At 47.6% G+C, this 18,886-nt stretch overlaps 1 protein-coding gene and 1 pseudogene across 1 annotated transcript; one reads left to right on the plus strand and one right to left on the minus strand.

Annotated features, from left to right (window-relative positions):
* The window catches only part of LOC135305589 (zinc finger protein 850-like), a 652,086-nt pseudogene that overhangs the window by 163,550 nt on the left and 469,650 nt on the right, over positions 1 to 18,886 (plus strand).
* On the minus strand, positions 7,572 to 12,341 carry LOC135306100 (TOG array regulator of axonemal microtubules protein 2-like). The gene is made up of 4 exons (XM_064429646.1): positions 12,118 to 12,341; positions 11,048 to 11,151; positions 8,803 to 9,007; positions 7,572 to 7,676 (listed from the first exon to the last, which is right to left on the minus strand). Exons 1-4 carry the CDS (start codon positions 12,217 to 12,219, stop codon positions 7,653 to 7,655), a joined length of 435 nt encoding a protein of 144 aa, XP_064285716.1. The 5' UTR covers positions 12,220 to 12,341; the 3' UTR covers positions 7,572 to 7,652.

The raw sequence follows: 18,886 nt of genomic DNA on the forward strand, positions 1-18,886 counted from the left end.
GTGCTGGACACAATGAGGAGAGAAGGAGCCAAGTGCACTGACACACCTTTGCCTTGAGCATGACCCAGCCTGGACCAAACACACTGCAAGCTTTCCCCTTTGGCCCATGTCTCAAAATGTCAGGTCAGCTGTTGGACAACTCAGGTTGGTTTGGTGTCAAAGAATTCCCCTCAGAAATACTGGGTTTGTCTTCCTCTGTGCCTTCCCCTCAGCAGCCTTGGGGCTGCTCCTGTGTGAAGCCATGTGTCTCACACAGTTTGGGAGAATACAGGACACTCTGCAATGAGTCGTCTCCTCTAAAGTGTTCCAACAATCCCCTTCCAGTAACAGGAAATGAATACTAATAGATGAAAGTGGAAAAAAATTGCAACAGTTTATTAACAAGCGGAATACCTGAAAAGCAAGCAAAAAGGCCAGTGAGCACTAGATATCAAACTGCCAGACCTCACCATCCCCCTGCTGGGACAAAGACCCAGAATGCCAGAGGAAAATCCCCCCAGGACACGCGTTACAAGGTGTGCTGGGTTCTCCCTCGGGAAGAACAGGAGCTGTCACGGAGCAGCTCCAGCAGCAGATGAAAGCCCCATGCTTGTCCAGCGTCGACTCTCTACCAGAGGCAGAGCTCTGTGGAGCGGTCACGGCAGGTGAAGCAGCTGGGCTGGAGCCCCTCGGTGTCTTTTCTCCCCGGCGTGGCTCAGCTCACGCTCTCAGGCTGGGAGCGGGGCTGTTCCACTCCTGCCGGCACCATGTCCCTGGCCTTGGACAGTTTTCTGCCAGGAGAGCCCAGCATGCTGTTACACAGATCTCTCATAAAGGCCCAAACCAACTCCAAACACTCTGCCTACAGCAGCGTTTCACAAAGGGCTGCAGAAATCCAGGACAGCTGCAAGTGAGTGTCAGACGGCTTTTGTCTTGTTCTTGACACCAGAATTCTTGATGATCTGATACAATTTTATTCAGATGTAACACAGGAGCTGTGGTTTTTTATTGAAATATTTCATGATGAGTAACAAGCCTTGGGAGCATGAGGTACAGGACTGACGTGTGAAAGCATGAGCATATCCTCCAATATGACCAGTTTAATTGTCCATTTTATTACCCTTGTATTTATTCCACACTAATAAGCAAACTCAAGCTTTGCTTGGATATAAAACAGGCACGGCATACCCTATGGTCTCTTGCAGGGTCACCAGGGCTGGCAGTTTGCTTCATTGTGAATCACTGCAGATCTGCATCACAATGTGTTTTTAAGTAGCATGGTATTATTAAGATCTCCTTTTCTGCACGAGATACAAAAAGGAGGTTCTGAAATGACTTCCATGCAAGCAGGCAGTAAAGAACTGACCCTGCTATCCTAACAAAGCTTTGGCTTTGGCAATTGCACTCTTCCCATTCATCTTTTGACGCAGACACTCCAGGTTTTCCCCACACCCCTGCAAGGCTGGCAATCACTGTTTCCCTTTTACTGTTCTTCCCTGGAGCAAGTACAGTGGCTGCTTTGAAACTAAAAGCCCTGAGATCTGGGCATCTTGAAGGAGCATGAAATGCTAATTAAGTGTTCCCATTGGCAATACCCAGGTCTGCACTTCCCAGAGCTCTGAAGCAGCAGCAGGAGGGCCATGCATCATTCCTGTTGGTGGATGTTCATGTTTCTGGTGTGCAAGAGCAATGCCTTTGAGGAGGGACAAAAATGCCCCTATCCAAACAGTGACTATGCAAGGGTATGTGAAGTTTCACTGCCTTTTTTAGGATAGTTTAGAAAGATCTAAGGATCTAAGAGATCCATACTGTGGCATGGAGCAGGCCCCTAATTTTGTCTCCAGAGAAATCCCCAAAGGACACATCTGCTCTGCTGGTGATGGCAACCCCATAAGCTTGTGGACTTGTTTTCCCTGCAACATGCCAGCCTGCCTGGGCTTTACTAGGCCAGGACTAGACCCATAGCTATGCCAACACATGCAGCCACGTGACACAGAGTCAGACAGAGTTTTCCTTCAGAAAACTCAATTAACACATTCACATGCAGTTTCTTCTAGAACATCAGAAGCTGGCAGCCATGAGGACTTTGCTGTTAAAAGGTTACAGTTTGCACTGGGCCCAGAAGTATTTTTCCCTAAGGCAAAACAAATTGAAATGTGAAGTTTAAATCTTCAAATGACTATGAAAGGAAACTGTAGAATAATTTCTGGAAAGGCAGCATTGTCAATGATCATGCAGCCCACCAAGAGCTGGAGTGGAATCTAGAATTGCTTATTCCAGCTATGCAGGAATTCATTACCCTGGCAAGCACTGGTCCATGGGAACAAATGATCCCATAGCCCTGGGCAGAAGGGCACCCAGGCTGCAGTGGCAATAGATTTGAGGAACCCTTGTCCCTTGTTATTGGCCTCACAGCCCACTCATCCCTTGGCAAGCAAGTTGCAAAAGACACTGTTGAACTGCTGTCCTGGGTAAATCTACATACAGACAACTATTCCAAAGCAGGGCATCTTTTCCCAGTGAAATACACATCCTCTTCTTACCTATGAAATTGTGCCTGAAGTCATCTGTGAGCCAGATCTGTGTGAGATTGCAAAGGAGCAAAGCTTTGGCATTTGGGCACACTTCCTTTGATTTCTTTGCTCAGGCCTTCTGAGAGCACAGAACACATCCAGGTAGAAAACTTTTGACCATACAGGATCTTTTGGTTCCATTGTCCCCCAAACATGTGAAGAGGTGGTGCTGTTGTAATGGCAATCTAAAAACAGTAGCACAAATGACAGAAAGGAAACATGGCAAAAGAGGAAGAGGAGCAGCCCAGTGAGGAAAAGATGTGGTGAGACACTGGCACATGGAGTGAGCTGCACTCCCATAACCTCTGGGCTAGCAGGTCCTGGTCACACATTCTCCTCCTGGTTTATTTAAATTTTATTTATTTATTTACCTTTTTCAAAAACATCAAAATAAAATATATAGAATTAAAAATATGTCATCAAAATTTAAAGATACAATCAAAACACATTTATTCAAAACTACATTTAAAGATCAGAACATATGTACATCTCTAACTATGAAGACTAATGCATAAATCCTATTCTTGAAATACTCTTCATGCAGGCGGCAGCTTCTTCCTGAGCTTGGAGGAAAGAGAGCTCTTCTGAATGTGAGGGTAGGAGATAATGGGAAGTCAGCCCAGAAAACCTGTTGGTAAGAGTGTAGGCAGTCAGATCTGCAAAGTGGAGACAGCAGAGGCCACAATGCAAACCTAACACAGCCAAAGCACCATATTTCATGGGACATATTTCCTGCCAAGATCTTTTATGGGACATTATTTCCAATAGCTGCACAGGGAAACATGGTCCTGCTGGCAGACACTTGAGGCAGGCCAGGGTGCAAAACACTGCCCCACTTCCACCGGGGTGCCACAGAAACAGCCTGGCCTCTGGGCTGCCCTGGGACAGCAGGGAGCCCTGAGCCCTGTGCTCTCCAGCAATGGCTCAGCTGCACATGCACCCTCCTGCTCCTCTCCCTGCCCCACAGCTGAGCAGCCCTCCAGCTGCACGGGGCACTGGCAGCAGCACAGCTCATTGCAGGGCCACATGCAGGGCACAGCTGTTCCCTGGCAATGTGCACAGCCTGGCTGGGCTGCCACAAGACCCTTCCTCCCAGCAGAGAGCGGCCCAGCTCCCACCTCACCTCTGTGTGAGGCTGAGCCAAGCTTGGCCTTAACCTTGTCCTCGGTCTGGAGTTGCTTCAGGCCCCACTCACCATGACTAGGAAGGGCGATGGAGAGAGCAGGGGCAGATGCACGCCCTTCCTTAGTCTTTTGTCATTTTTGGCACAGCTAAGAAGTCACATCCAGAGGTGTCCAACTCAGCTCTTGGTCAGCTTTCTGGAGAACATGATGGCTTCACCAGCCCAAAAGGCTGTTGAGGTTTTCCTGCACGTGGGGAGGCTTGCTGGCAGCACACTTCCTCAGCTGGGTGCCCATCACCTGGCAGAGGGCACAGGCCAGCTTGGTGAGCACAGTGCGGACGCTGGCGCTTCGCACAGGCAGCGCCTTGTTCTCCAGGCAGGACCAGAGCACGGGCAGGGCGCAGCGCTGGACCACTGCAGGGCTCCTGGCATGAACCCACTCCACAAGCACTGCCGGGAGAGAGACACAGCTCCTTACCCACCAGCCTCAATGCCAACAGGGATCTGCCTCTGCTTGTGCTTCTTGGGAGCCTCTCTGGCTGAGGTCAGTGAAACAGCACACAGAGCCCCATGACCCAGAAACGGGCAATGCAGCTGATCATCCTGGAAACAGAACCACCAACCCCTCAGGACTTTCTCCAACCAGAGCCTTGTCCCTGTGGCAGACTTTGTACCTTTCCTAAAGCATTTAACAATCTGTTCCTGCAAGAACAATGACTGAAATGTCAAATTGCTTTTTATTTCCATTAAGAAGTTGTCTAAACCCACACTGAAGATTTGGAAATGCACCCTAGAGAGGCAATTGAGAGATTTCTAATAAGAGGGATGATTCAATTTCTGTAACTTTGATGTCAAGGGCCAGAAGTCTAACCTGGCTCTCCCCTTTGCTCAGTGGTGCACAGCAAAGGGCAGCATTAGAACCCAGTTCAAAACTCCAGCCCACCAGAGATGGGTGCTGCCTGACAGCTGGATGAGAAACACCAGTGACTAGCTGGTGTCTTTGGCAGAATGCTTTTGAGGCTTCCAACAAAATGCTGTTTCAAACCTCAGGGTGTCTTAGAGAATTACCCAGACCCCATTGCCGTGGCATTTGGACATCTCCACATTTTAATGGCATTTCCACTCCCAGTGTTAATGCCATTTTTTCTTATAATGTCCACTGAAATAGGGCATAGCGGGAGAAAAATGCTGCACAGCGGATGGAAATTTAACCAAAACACAAGTGTTTTCTCACATTGTTTCTGAAATTTGCACTCTGCTCATTTTCTGAACTGAACCATATCAAACACAGACAAAAATTTACTACCAACAGGCTTCCTGCATGGCAAATTTGGCTGGGACATCAAAACCTGAAGTGGTCTGGAGACCATTCTTATTTTCTGATCAGGCAAAATGTTATGTAATAGCCATTTATTATCCTGTGCTGGAAGAGACTTCATTTTCTCTATGCTGTTAATCCACCAGCACCTTAATGCAACAATTCAACATTGAAACAGCTCCTGAAAGACCCCAAACCAATTCTGCTAAGCAGGGAAAGGGTTATGGTACCCCTTTCTAAATGGGAGTTCATTTGAGTTTAAATGTAATTAAAGACATTGGTGACTATTGAAGGTGAGGAACAGCTGTCTGTTCCTACTAAATCTCAGAGAGAACATCTGCTCTTTCTAAAGTAGTCCTAATTTATGCTTAATTCCTTTATTTGAAAAAGAGATCAAAAGAACTGCAAAACTAAATTCCCTGTTGCTGGAGATCTACTTTATTCAAATGCTCTATAATGGGCCTTTGACATTCCTAATCACTGAACATGCCCTTTTGAGATTCCTAATGAAGACACAAAGTTATGACACCTAGCATTTAAAGATGCTGGCATAATTAGCAGTGGATTTAGCCGCAGCTTAAGCAAGGCTAACAATTGTCTTCTCTGCTATATATTGAGATTATAATTTTTCCATTCTTTGGCTACTGCTGACATAGCAAGCTCCTCTGAGGAATCCATTAACAGCTGCATTTGCAGCATTTGGGACAGCGCTGACACAGGCAGACACTGTTTGCACACCCTGAAATGCTCACTCCAATGCCACTTCGATTTCAGCACAGGCAGGGAGCCCAGCACTCTGCTTCTGCCCCTGTGCCCCCAAAGGCTGCCTTGCACTAAATCCGTGCCTCTAAGACGTGTGTTGAGTTTTGACCTAAGCTGGGACCCCCAGGCTCTGCACGGTTCAGCCTCAAAACTTCCCAAGAGAAAAACAAGAATTCTGTGAGAACAAAACAAACCGATTCCCTGAAACAGCGTTTGCCACCATTTTCCCTAAAGGATCACAGATGTCTCTGAGCTCCCAAGAGAGGAGCCAGCTGGGGTATTTGAGCCCCTCCCTTTCCTGCAGCTGGGTTCTGAGATGCCCCAGTGAGGGCTCAGCCCTGAGGCCGAGCGCTGCCCCATCTCAGGTGCTGCACAGCTCTGCAGCAGCCAGGGAAATCTGCCAAATACACCTGCCTTGGCTGCTGGGCAGGAGGGACAAGCTCAGCACCTCCTGGTGTGGAGGAGCTACTCTGCTGTCTGCTCACAGGCATTCCCTGTAAATACTCCCTCGGAGACCTCTTGGCTTAGAAGGGGAGGCCATACCTGCGATACTCCCGGTGACATCCAGCAGAGCTTGGCCACTCAGATGACTCCATTAGTGGCTGAACTCTTTCAGCAGTGATACTTTATCTATAAGTGAAACACATGTTTCTGCTCACTTGTCTGAGGTCATAGGAGAAAGGAGAGTGGGGAGGGAAAGGGCAGGGGCAACCCCATTTTATCAAAGAAAGTAAATTTCTGCTGATTTCTGAATCGTTATTGACTTTCCTTCCTGCCTACTTGGCAGGGTTTAAAATTCCAAAAGAAAAGCTCTCCTTTCATATTTGCAAATCCCAACTCATCTCCTGTACCAGGAGCTATGTTAAAGCATTTCACATCAGGGACCTCAAGAGGAGTTCAGTCACATGTAAGAAGCAGTGGAAAGGTTTTGCATCCCAGAGCAAAAAGGAAGAAGCCCATCCTTGGCACACAGAAAGGCACTGAGTCAGGCAGTTCAGGACTTCACAGAGCAGCTGAGGTGGAGAAAGTGGAAACTCCCCTTGAAGATCTGCCTCCTCAACACTCCATTTTTCAGGCATTTTCAGAGCTGACATAAGTCTATGTGGCAAAGGAATTTAGAGTAACCCTTGCCTATGTAGTTCTTTGCTATTGTCATCTTGCTCCACACAAAACAACATGTAGAACAAGGCATCGTTGCAGCTGGATTTAGACTTGCTTGTTACAAAGAAATTAACTTGGTGAATCATAAGTTCCCCTTTGAAAAAAGAAGAGAAAGAAGAAAGGTAGAACATAGGCAGCTAATGCCTATAATGTAGAGCCTTCCAGGTGGCTGCTCTGCAGAAGCTCTGATGGGCCAGTGTCCCCGCATGCCAACAGCAAAAGCTGTTCATTTGGGAATTCAAATGGGGACCAAGAAAACTGCAAAACCCCTTTCCCTCTGATTTGTAGCAAAATTGTAGTCCAGGACTTGCTCTTCAGACCTGCAGCACAGAGCCAAGGGCTGCTGGGACTGTTGGGCAATGCTGCTGCACATTCCAGCCTGCTGGGGACTGGTGCATAAGGACTGCACCTGCACAGCTTCTGGTGGCTGCCAGCTGGAGCCTTCCACAGACAACAGCAGCTACCAAGGCACTCAGCGTTCTCTTGTGTGGGAGAGACAGAGGCACAGGAGAGGAGAGTCCATGCCAGGGCTCAGCCTTACCCAGATGAGCAATGGATTCTTCCAGTGCGTTCACAGCTGCGGCATGAACCCCGGGATCCTTTGAGTTCAGGTTCTTTGTTATTCCCTGCACCAAAGGGATCATCACTGGGTTCAGGGCATCTTCCAGGAGGCCGATGATTTCAGCCAGCACATCCAGCGCCTTCTGCCTCACTTTCTTGTGGCTGTCAGATATTCTCAGGACAAAATAATCAAAAATCTCTGAAGAGAACAAGCAACATGAAAGCTGGATTAGAATGTCTGTTTGAAGAGTGGATATAGCACTCAGCAATGTAAGAGATGAAAGTGATCCTCTCTCTCAGGTCAGCACTTGCTTGCACAATTGCACTCTTTTCCTGTGGGCCACTCACTGGAATGGTAGCGCAACCTCATGCTGCTTGAAAGATTTTCTTCTGTTTTTAAGAGGTTTGGTTGGGGACAGATTAGTTCTAATGTATTTCTCTCCATCTAGAAATCATTAAATCAATTCCATTTGTTAATGCAAAAGGCTACCTTTGCTTTGCAAGTATGTAAGCAGATATTTACAATGCCCATTTTTCTATACAGTTGCCTCAAGTACTGAGGGCAGCTATGATTTTGGCAAAACTATGGCTGGAGAAGATCTAAGTTTGATTTTGTCTGTCTCAAAACCTGTGTCTGGAGAAGGGCAGGGCTCTGATCAACTCTTCCAGGATCCAGATCATTTCTCTAACTAAGAGGGAGACTTCTGAAATGAAATGTGCTGTACAGCTCTCCTTAGAGCAGGTTCAGTCCCTTGACAGCCACAGCATCAGGCACCATATTCTGGAAAAAGGGAAAAAGCAGCTACTGGGAGGAGAAAGGATGGATCTGTCCTTAGCTGTTTTCTTCCTTTCCAAAGAGAACAAAAGGCCCCCCAAGAAGGGTGAGCACTGTCTTTACCAAGAGGAATAGGGACAAGTGGAAATGAGTTGGAAAAAAGTGGAAAAAACTGGCTTTAAACCAACCCAGCCTAATACTTCTCTTCCCCGTGCAAATGCATCATTTCTCTAGAGAACAACAGCCATGGTTTCAGTGGCTGGATTCCCTTCACTTAACCCAACTAGCAGTAGGAGACAGCAGCAATTACAGCAGCAGAAAATGCTGCCATCATCTGATGAACATCATCAATGGGCACCTGCCAGACAAATAGAGCTGGACTAAAAAAACTTGTCCTGAAGCCTGAACCTGGTATAAATTTGTCTGGGTAAGAGGGACCAGACTGTCCCAAACAGCCAGGATGGAGTGCCAAGACTCACTGAATTAACTTTACTTCTGCAGCCTTAGGAAAGGACCTAAAGGAAAGGGACAATGAAGACACCCTACATACTTGGACAATGTTAGTGGAGATGAGCTGGGGGCTGGTTTTGCACAGGTCTAGGAGGAGTGCCACTCCTTCCATGCGTGTCTGAAACCCCTTGGCCTCCAGGAGATGGTAAAGCTTCTGGAGCGGCTCCGTTTCTTCCACAGCTGCAGGCAGCGTGACCTGGGCTTTGGCACGGTGTACGAGGCGTCCACCAGAGGTAGGTTTCACCCTGGAAAATAAATCCAAATTAGGACCTGTTGGTGACAATGCCTTCAGTTAATTGTGAGCAAAACAGCTTGAGGAGCTTTCCTCATGATGTTATTTCAAGCTAGAAAATCATGAGGCTCAGAAGAACAACATGGACCTTGTGACTATCATTATGGGAGACAATCTGCAAGGAACATTCTCCCAGTGCTCACTCAGGAAAACCAAGGATGAGATGCATCTGATCTATCTTCAGATGGCTTCCAAGGCACACAGGTTACATTGCTTTGTGGGGAAAGAGAGACACTACTTCCAAGTTTAAATGCCTCTTCATATGGGATGTGTGTGCCTTATAATAAGGAAACTCATCACTCTGGAGAAGTGTCTCTACAACCAGGCATGACAATCTGCAAAAGCAGCTCAGATGCATCTGAACAGATGAACAGGGGCATATCTGAAGGATCCAGAAAATCAGTAACAGAGATAAAACCAGAAGCCAGACATCCCAGAACTACGCTCACATTTTGTTTGCTTCCCTAGAGACTAGATGCACAGCTCAACAACCCCACAGGGAACAATTCTCCTGGATCAACCTGTCTCTTCCACAAGCATGGAAAGATGCTAGAGCCATGCTACTGAGGCACGTGGTCATGTTCCTGCCACTGCTGAGCATGACAGAGCTAAATAAATCCCCTCTGTTATCAGAGGACCATAGGTAGCTCTGCCACTGGCATGAAGAGACAGTGTGGGAGCTCAGTACATCACTCCAGATGTCCAGAGCTACCGAGACAACCCTTGGGGGGCTCGGAGGCCCTGGAATGTTGCCAAAAGTACCTGGTGGCTTGACTTTGATCCTTTTAAAGAAATGACACCTGAAGGTGAGGAGATGAGAGAATTTCAGGTCTGAATGGTGAGGGGATGTTATTCACTTGTTAGAACTTAAGTTAGAATGCACTGTACAGGGGGGTTTTATGTATTGTACAGGGGGGTCTAGAATTCTGTGCATGGATCAGGAGTCCCAAGATGGAGGAATTTGGGCGTGCCCTGTCCTTCTTCTTTCTTCTCCTTGGCATCCATGTTCAGGATGATGTTGGCATGTGTGGATTGGTTCATAGAAAGAGTACACTTGCCAACAAGGGCGGAAAGTATTGGGAAGTAAAGGTAAATATCGAATACGTAATTTTCAGTATAAAAGAGACAACCGCCTCGTGGGCGGGAGAGAGTGCCTTTGGCTGTCTTGCTGATCAGACCTCGGCTGGACAGACAGAAAATCTTTGTAGATAAGAAATGATAAACTCAACTGAAGACCTAAAGCAAGAGTCCAGACTCCTTCTTCGAGAGCGCGGCCTACCCAGAACCACTTTTTCCCGTGCTGGGGCAGAGACAAGCAACAGCCGACCCCGGCAAGACAGCAAGGACCAAATTCCTGTCTTAAATGCTGATTGCAGCACAGGGGGAAATAAACCAAACACGCTTTCCATCAAGCAACATATACGAAGGACAGGAATATCAAGACAAAAAGTCCACCTTGAGACACCTGTTGACCAAAGCTGCAAAGGAATTGCCTTGCTACTTCCTACTCAAACTTGGTACTGTCTGAGGGTAAGAAAGCCATGATTCAGCCAGGCCAAATCACATGGATGAGACCTGCATCTTTGTGGAATGGCACCTTGCTTCTAGTCTGGGACTCCTCATCAAAACACCCATCTGAAAAAGACTCCACTCAGATTAAATAAAAAACCACTCTAGTTCAATTTACTTTTCCCAAGTCAGGCAGCAGCAAAGTGGACCTCTCCTAGCCTCCACAACCCTGCCCTTGCCACTGCACTGGATCATCTGAGCTGCCACCAATGGATGTCTTTTTGTCTCCCCATTTTTTGTGGAAAGCCCTCCAGAGAAGTTGTGTTCAGCGTAATGCAGAAGTAGACATTTTTTATCCTAGAGAATTTGTAGGGAAAGGATACAATCTCTGGCACTGGTCATCTCTGCCAGAAAGATTTGCCTGAGGAAGAGGCATGTGAAGCTTGTCATGGGCTTTGTCACATCTGACAAAAGTGCTCAGTACTGTTTGCTAGAAGGCAATGTGGCCTGGGGCTTCTTGGAGCCATCGTTACTCTTCTCCAGCGGCTCCTTGACAGATGGGCGTTCACCCTTCTGGTTTTCCATCCCCTAGAGAGACATAAAGAAACCCCATCAATCTTTAGGATATAAAACAGGAAATTCCTGTTTAAAACACAACTTAGAACCAGAATCAGTGCTACCAAGGCCTAGGGAAACATTTCCTAACTTACAGAAATAAACAGACCAGAGAGATTCAGTGATGCCAACTCTTTGTTTTCAATAGCCCAAGGCAGGTTATGGGTGCTACCACACTAAGCAGCAGTCTAAAATCCCAAATTCATTAGCCCTGAGCATAAATGGGAATAATGCAAACTGGTAGGCAATGAGTGGTCTTAAAGGAAGCAGCAGAAAAAGTTGGGCTCTTTGGGGGTTGGCCCATTGTGTTGGAAGTTGATTTGGTTCAACACTCACTCTCCCTGTGCCTGCACAAAGGCACACTCCCTTCTATAATGTTGATAAAATAAATTAAATCCCCCTCCTAACAAACAAAGGATTTTTCACTGGATGCTGCTGAATTCACCAAGCTTCTTCCAGCTCCACAGGGCTTGACAGCAGGGCAGTATTCCCAAAAGACAGACAGTAATTGTAGTAACTAGGATTGACTTGGACATCTTTTGTATATTTGGAAGTTTTCTTGGTACTACTGCTTCCGTGTCTTTTGCGAAGACTGTTATCTTCAGACTCTGTTATGTTCAATTCTCAATTAATTGCTTTACTGGGGGCAGAGCAGGGAGAACGTGGTGGGGGCTTACTCTTAAAGGTAAACCCATTTTCTCCTCTTTCCTTTCCTCTTTGTGACCCATATTCAAAGTATTCAAAACCCCACTTATTCCCTAATAATAGCAGTTCCTTTGTGGCCTGCAGATGATGACACTGAGGATTAACAGCTCATTCCCAGGAGCAAAATGATTCAGCAGAAGAGAAATGAGATAAAGACACATTGGGTATGCTTGACCTAATGTAAGCAGTGGCAATACTAGCACAAAGGAGACATTTCTCCTGTCAAGCACTTACTTTCTTCTTAATTATTGTCAGAATATCTTCCAGATCACGCGTGGAGAGAGATTGTTCCAGAAGCATTTTAAATTTTTGATGGCTCAGCAACATCTTCACCATCTCCTGTCCATAATGCCTGAGGAAGGATAGAAGGAAGGGCAGGAGAAAGGAAGACAGGAAGGGAGGGAGGCAGAAAGGAAGGCAGGCAGGAAGGAAACAACAGTGAAGAAAGGGAGAGTGTTAACAGAAGAGGCTGACACCTTAAACTCATCAGGTGCAACTCTTGCATGAGAAAGCATTACCTACTCAGCAAAGAGGGAGATTTACCTCCACTTGACACTGCACAGTGCTGTCAGCTGAACACAAGAGGCAAGAGGAGAATGTGGGGTCACAGAAAAATACCATTTCACTCTGACACTGTGGGTGTTCCCAGGGAATAAGAAAAACACACCTGCTTTGTTGTCAGAGCCTATTAGCAGTGTCTTGCTGCCATTGCACAAAAATTTGCCCTTCTTTAACTGGCAGGGAAGCTGAGACAAAACACCTCCTGCATCCTGTTGCTTATTCTATACTATATGTATGCACAGGGGTAGCTAGTTTCTCTGGTGATCTTGGCAGCTATTAATGGGAATTTCATCATCAAAGTAAGGTGATTTTGGTGGTTTGGGTTGATTTTGCCACCAGGAAACCACAGTTTTCTTCAAGAAGAAATTTGGAGGTTGTTGAACCACAGATAACAGCATTCTAGAAATCTGCAGAAGGGGTTTTAGAAAGAGTGAATACATTGTCTAAAGACCTCTGAAATATTTCTAGGAATGTCTTAAGTTAATGAGAAACAGATGTTTGGGATCCTTCAGTGATGAATATTAGCCAACACTTTGGCTTTGTGCTTTGCACCTAAGGCAAATCAAAACTGTTGGACTGGCTAATCTGAGCTCTTTTGATCTCAGTAAAGAATCCTTCAAGTCACAGGAAGCTGACAATGCTCCTTGCTGGCCAGCCTCAGGTTACGCAGTACAGTCATTTCCCCAGGCATTCCAGAGCAGTGGTCACAGCACCAAGTCTGACTGAACTCGAGAAGCATTTGGACAATGCTCTCAGGCACACGGAGCGACTCTTGGGGTGCCCTGCTGTCCTGGGTTGACTATATGACGCTTTTATCCCCAGTCGTCTTGTTCTGTTTATACTGAATAATAAGTTTTACACCTTTAAGACTCTCTTCCAGACAGTGAAGAGGGGAGGCAAGAAGCGCGCAGTTTGTTTTCAGACTGCTCTCACTCCTCCACATTCCTGCTCCTGGACTGTGTTGTCTGTGGATGGACAGACAGCAGGACAGAGCTCCTTTTTCCGTTTTTTGGGGGTTTTTTTGCTTTTAGTTAGTTTTAGCTAGCTGAGGCAAAGAAGTTCCCTGGACTGTGATTTTTTTTCCTTTTTCTTGGACCTGTTCAAGCCTGCTCTGGACTGAACACCCAGAAGAGCACCGGCAGCTCCACCTGTGCCCCCCCTGGCCGGGCCTGGGCCGTGGTGTTTCCAGCACCAGAGACTGATCAGAGACTGAGTGAGCCGAGCTGCAACCCGGGGAGAGGACTGTTCTGAATTTGCCCTTTTTTTGGAGCAGTGAGAGATTTTATTGTTTAATATTGTTTGGGTTCTATTGTTTAATAAACAGGTTTCTTTCCACTTTTTCTCCAAGGAGATATTTTCTCCTGAACCGGTTGCAGGGGGGAGGGCAATTGAATCTGCTTTTGTAGAGAAGCCCCTCTGGGGGTTATCTCCCAAACTTGCCCTAAACCAGGACATGGCTGGGAGCTGGACTGGATGACCCTGATAGGTGCCTTCTAACTGGGCATATTCTGTGATTCTATGACCCTTATCCACACAGTGAGGTCACTTATTATTTCCTTGAGTTTCCACTCTTTTCTGGTTTTACCTTTAAAGCCAAACACAAAACGGTTTTCCTGTTTCAGGAAGTGAAATGAAGATCATTACCTTGTGTCCTGGTGACAGTCCTGAGCAAGCGTCCCTGCCACCTGTGCCAGCCTCTCAGCCCTGGCTGTGCCTGCCAGCTTCGTGACTCCCAATTTCTGCATCAAGGACAGGAGGAGTTGGGCCGCACACTTCCGCACCTGGGCATGGCAGCTCCTGGGAAGGAGAGAGCAAACCCTGGGGCACGGGGAGAAGGAGCAGCAGCAGCACAGGCCTTGGCCAGAGCCTGCTCCCTGTCCTTGCTGGGGGAAGGGGGCCTGGCTTCTCCCTGCAGCTGCAGACACCTGCAGAATGTTCTGTCCTCAGATAAACACAAAGTTAGCATTGGGCTGCTCTGTGCAATGATCCTGATGATCCTGAAGGGCCCCTTCCAACTGGCCATATTCTACAGTTCTGTGATTCTGAGAACTAATAGGCTGCAGGAGGGCAGAAATAGGTGACAAGAGGAAAGAAATGAGGTTGATCAGAGAATGAAGTCACTGAGTTCCCAGAAGATGCAGGATACAGGACCCTTCCCTCCCATCATTCCCATTCTTTCCCTCATCCCTTCCCCCACCCACACACTAGACGCTGAAGAACATCACTGGAAGAAGAAGAACCTACTTGACTCCCCTGTCCATGAGAGCAGCCATTGCTCGTGCAGGAGTCACATTCTCTACCATCATCCCCAGGCTCTGACAGGCTGCCTTCTGAACAAACTCTGGGGAGTTCCACACCATCTGGAGAAGGACTGCAGCAACCTCATCCGCCTTGCAGTCCATGTCTTTCTTCAAGGTCACAAAGAACTCTCCCAGAGTGACGACTGCAGAGTAGGACACCTTGGACCGGAGATTGGTCACCTGGGGAAGACATGATAGGAAACATAAGAATCACCTTGAACAGAAAACCAGTTGCCTTCAGCAGAAATCCCAAGAAATGACAACACATCCCACTGTGTCCAGAGGAACATAAAAGCACAGTAAGAGCAGGAAGATACAAACACTGAAAGGCACTTACTCTGGAACCAATTTCTGACCTCAGACCTGCTTACTGCAAACCAAAAAAAAAAAAAAAAAAAAAAAAAAAAAATTCACTAAAGCTTCCTACCTAACCCTTCTAAAATGTCCACTGCCATGATTTTAGGCCCTTTCACTAGAAAATTAAATCAAGGGCTGCTTTCAAATCATAAAGACACAAGTCATAAAAATAGAAGAGTCAATTGCTCCTGTTCAGAAAAGCTACACCAGCAGCTGAAGCACTCAGCCAGGAAACAGAAAACACAGGCTCAGATCTACAGACTCATTTGCAGTGTTGAATTACAGCTTGGGCAGAGATTAGGACTCTGGCAAATAACGTCATTAGTGTCTTGATTTTGCCATTTGCACATTGCATTGTAATGGCACCTCACTCACAGACAAGTGTCAGATACCCGACCTACCAGTAAATACAGCTACATGTGCACACAGATCCTACAGATAGCTGACAGACATAGGAAATAGAAGGTTTCAAACCAGAAAAGGAGGCACACCCTGAGCACACATGGAGATGAACAAGCACATACCTACTCTGCACATCCTGTATGAAGTATGGGGAACAATTCAAAACAATGTTCTCACCTCGCTGGTAACTGCCAAGCAAATGTCATGAAGTCTGGACAGCAGGACTTCTGAATGGGACTCAGCCAGGTGCTTGATGTTGAAGAGTCCCTTCTCCTTCAGCTCCCTGAAAGGCATGTAACAAAAAGATTGATTTTTCTCTCTGCCCAAGAAGTAGGCAGCACCCTCCGAAATGACCAGGCCGGCAGCTCAAGCCATGGGAGGTGCTTTTCAAGGAGTATTTAATGAAATCGTGGAATGTGTTGCCACAGGATGCTGTAGCTGTCAAAAGCATGCACAAATCCAAGAGGCAAAGAGAGGGCTTTCAGAGACTTCATTCGTGGCTGTTTAAGAAGACAGCCTTCCTGAAATCTCTGGCACATGAAGTCCCTCTGCCGCTGCTTCCTAGAAGCTGTGAGGCCGGGCCATGCTGCTGTTTCTTCTCAGTTCCCTGTACCTGTCCCTGAGACACAGTCCCATTGGGCTGTTACTGGGGCATTTTCCTTCTTTGCCTGCCCCAGCAGGCAGTTCAGCACTGAGAGTCTGCACTGGCACTCTGGAGCTGAGTTTCCACTCTTCAGTCTAGGCCTGTGTGTCTCACCCACTCCACCCCACCTCACAAATTCCCAAAATAATCAGCAGGATGCCCCAGAAGATTCCAGCCCTGGGCAAGAACTGTTGAAACTCTGGCTTACTCAAAACCCCCCTACCTAAAACAACTTGCACAACAGCCACATGTTATTTCAAAGCTGCAAACAACTCCATCTCTCAGCACTTGCTTTGTGCAGGCCCTCAGCTCCAGGAAGGAGTGTGAGGCATCAGGGCTGCAGCACAGGGCTGGCGACCGATCCCACGGGCACCCCTGAGCCTCATCAGGACACCCACAGCTGCAGAAGCTCTCTGCATCTCACAGAGCACCAAAGAGAAATGGGGAAGTGAAAGCAGAAGAGAAAGGGCAAAGCAAAGGCCACTGCAGAAGGAGATGAACTGTTGGAGGTTTCTTATGGTTCTCCCAATATGAATGGAGGCCTTACCCCTGTGTGAATGAAGCATCCAACAGGGAGTGATCAAAAAGCCATCAGAAAGACATCCAATATTACCTCACATTTGTAGGCTTGTAACTTCTGGGCCTCCTTGCACCTGTGTATAATTTTGGGACACACTGGGAGTACTGACAAAATATCTCAGGCCCATAGGAAGCAGTGAGAAGGAAAAAGTTAACTTCCAAAAGTGCAAGATTCCTAGAGGATTTTATTTCTTTTTCCTTCTCTTCTGCCATGAGCCCCTCAGGAGTAATGACAGGCTGAGGGACTCGAAAGCACAACTCAGTCCATTGCTCAGAAAGAGGAACTCCCTGGAGCTGCTTCTGGGACTCACATGCAGGAGATGACAGGGAGAGCCTGTCACCTGCCCTTGCTGTCAGCAGTGGGAGCAGAGAGAAATCTTACTCAGTCCCACTGGGCCAGTGGCCCAAGGCACCCAAATCTGTACACTCAAAACTGCTGCCATCCTGCTTCTGCCTTCAGCCAGCAAATCATCTCTTTGCACAGCTTTCTCTCTTCCCTCAACATTTCCTTTGCAGCTCCATGGAGCAGCTGCCAAAGCCAGGAAACAGCATGGACCTGCTGCAGCTGGAGTGGTGCTGCAGAGCAAGGCCAAGTAAAGGCTGCTCTCCAGTCTTTATCCTCTCACTGCTCTGCAGAGGTTTCAGCAGTGCTCTTTGGCCCTCTGGGCTCTCAGGGCTCAGAGGCACCAGCGAGACACGCTTCTGACCAACCCGAACGCTGTGAGGGACACCGAGTGATGGGGCCTTTCTTACCAGTCATCGCTGCCCAGCAAGGAGAGTGCCTCCTGCAAGGCCTGCTGTGGCTCTGAAGAGGCTCTGTCCTTCTGCCCATGCCCACGGAGCGGCTCCTCTCGGCGCTGGGCACCAGTGCCCGTCTGCAAGGTCACTGCAAGGAGAGGGTCGGCCATGGGCCCTGCGGCCCGGGCAAGGCACCCGCCATGGAGCGGCCTGCAGCCCAGCTCCCAGCCAGGGTTTCCTGTGGCACACACTGCCACTGGGGCACAGACTTCCCTGCTCTCTGCCTCCTGGGGCTCCTTGCTTGCTCCCAGCCTTCCCCAGCTGGGCACAGCTCCAGGCTAAACCTGACAATTGCCCCGCAGCCCCAGCTCCCCAGGGCCACAGGTGCCACGGCCAGCGGCAGGTTCCTGCGGCCGCAGAGCTCCCGCTCCCTGCCAGACAGCGCTGACCAGCAGCACTCGCTACCCAGGAGGGAACCCCTCAGTGCCCCTCTTGTCTCAGCACCCTGATTTCCCCAGCCCTGAGGACAGGGGCACTCTGCAGCTCCCTGAGGAAAGACCTGCAGCTGCCTCGTGACAGCCCCAAGCCAAGCCTGAACAGGCCAGCCCTGCTGGGCCCGGCTCAATCCCCACGGAGCAACGACCAGGGAACAGCCATACCTGACCCTTCACACCTGACAGTGCCTCTGTTTCCATTAACTTCACATATTCTAGACAGAGGCAGCTACATACATTTAGCCTACTGTTGGGAAGGCAGTGGTTTATGGATTTTGTTCTTTCCAAGCATTGTGAAACTTTGCTCTTTCAGAGGTACACACTGCTGTATTTCAAAGATGTTATGGGGAAATGTATTTGTCACCTAATGGCTGTATTTGCAAACTCAGACATTTCTAAACTTTCTCTTGTGGAAAAATGCAATTTCCAGACTAGACAGTTGATAAAAAAAGCCTTCCAAATGCGTCCTGGGCATAAAAATAGGCAAATACAGATGCACATTGTTGGCACATGCACTCTGTTGTTAATCAATTGGCCTGGGTTTGCCTTAATTGAATTTCTTGGTAAAGAAAGGAATTAACAAGGTATGAAAAAATCAGATGGTAAATGCATTTCTTATGAAACCCATCTGTCATCAAAAGTACTGTCAATCAAAAATTTCACATCATGTACTCAAAAGCTCATTTCCTCTTGTGTAGATGAAAACATTTGAGCTGTCTAAAAGGATGGAGTATAAATATTACACAGAATCTAGACAAACTGCTCTAGACTTTGTAGGGCTTTTGTGCTACCTTGCATGTTCTCACAAAGTATGGAGGAACCCAAACATCAGAACTATTCAGGCAGGAGCTAATCTAGGTGTCACTGATGTACCTCAGCCACTGACACCAGTGATGGCACTGCAGAAGTATGTAGACATACACACATCT

Source organism: Passer domesticus, chromosome 8 (genome assembly GCF_036417665.1).
Source record: "Passer domesticus isolate bPasDom1 chromosome 8, bPasDom1.hap1, whole genome shotgun sequence".
Lineage (NCBI taxonomy): Eukaryota > Metazoa > Chordata > Aves > Passeriformes > Passeridae > Passer > Passer domesticus.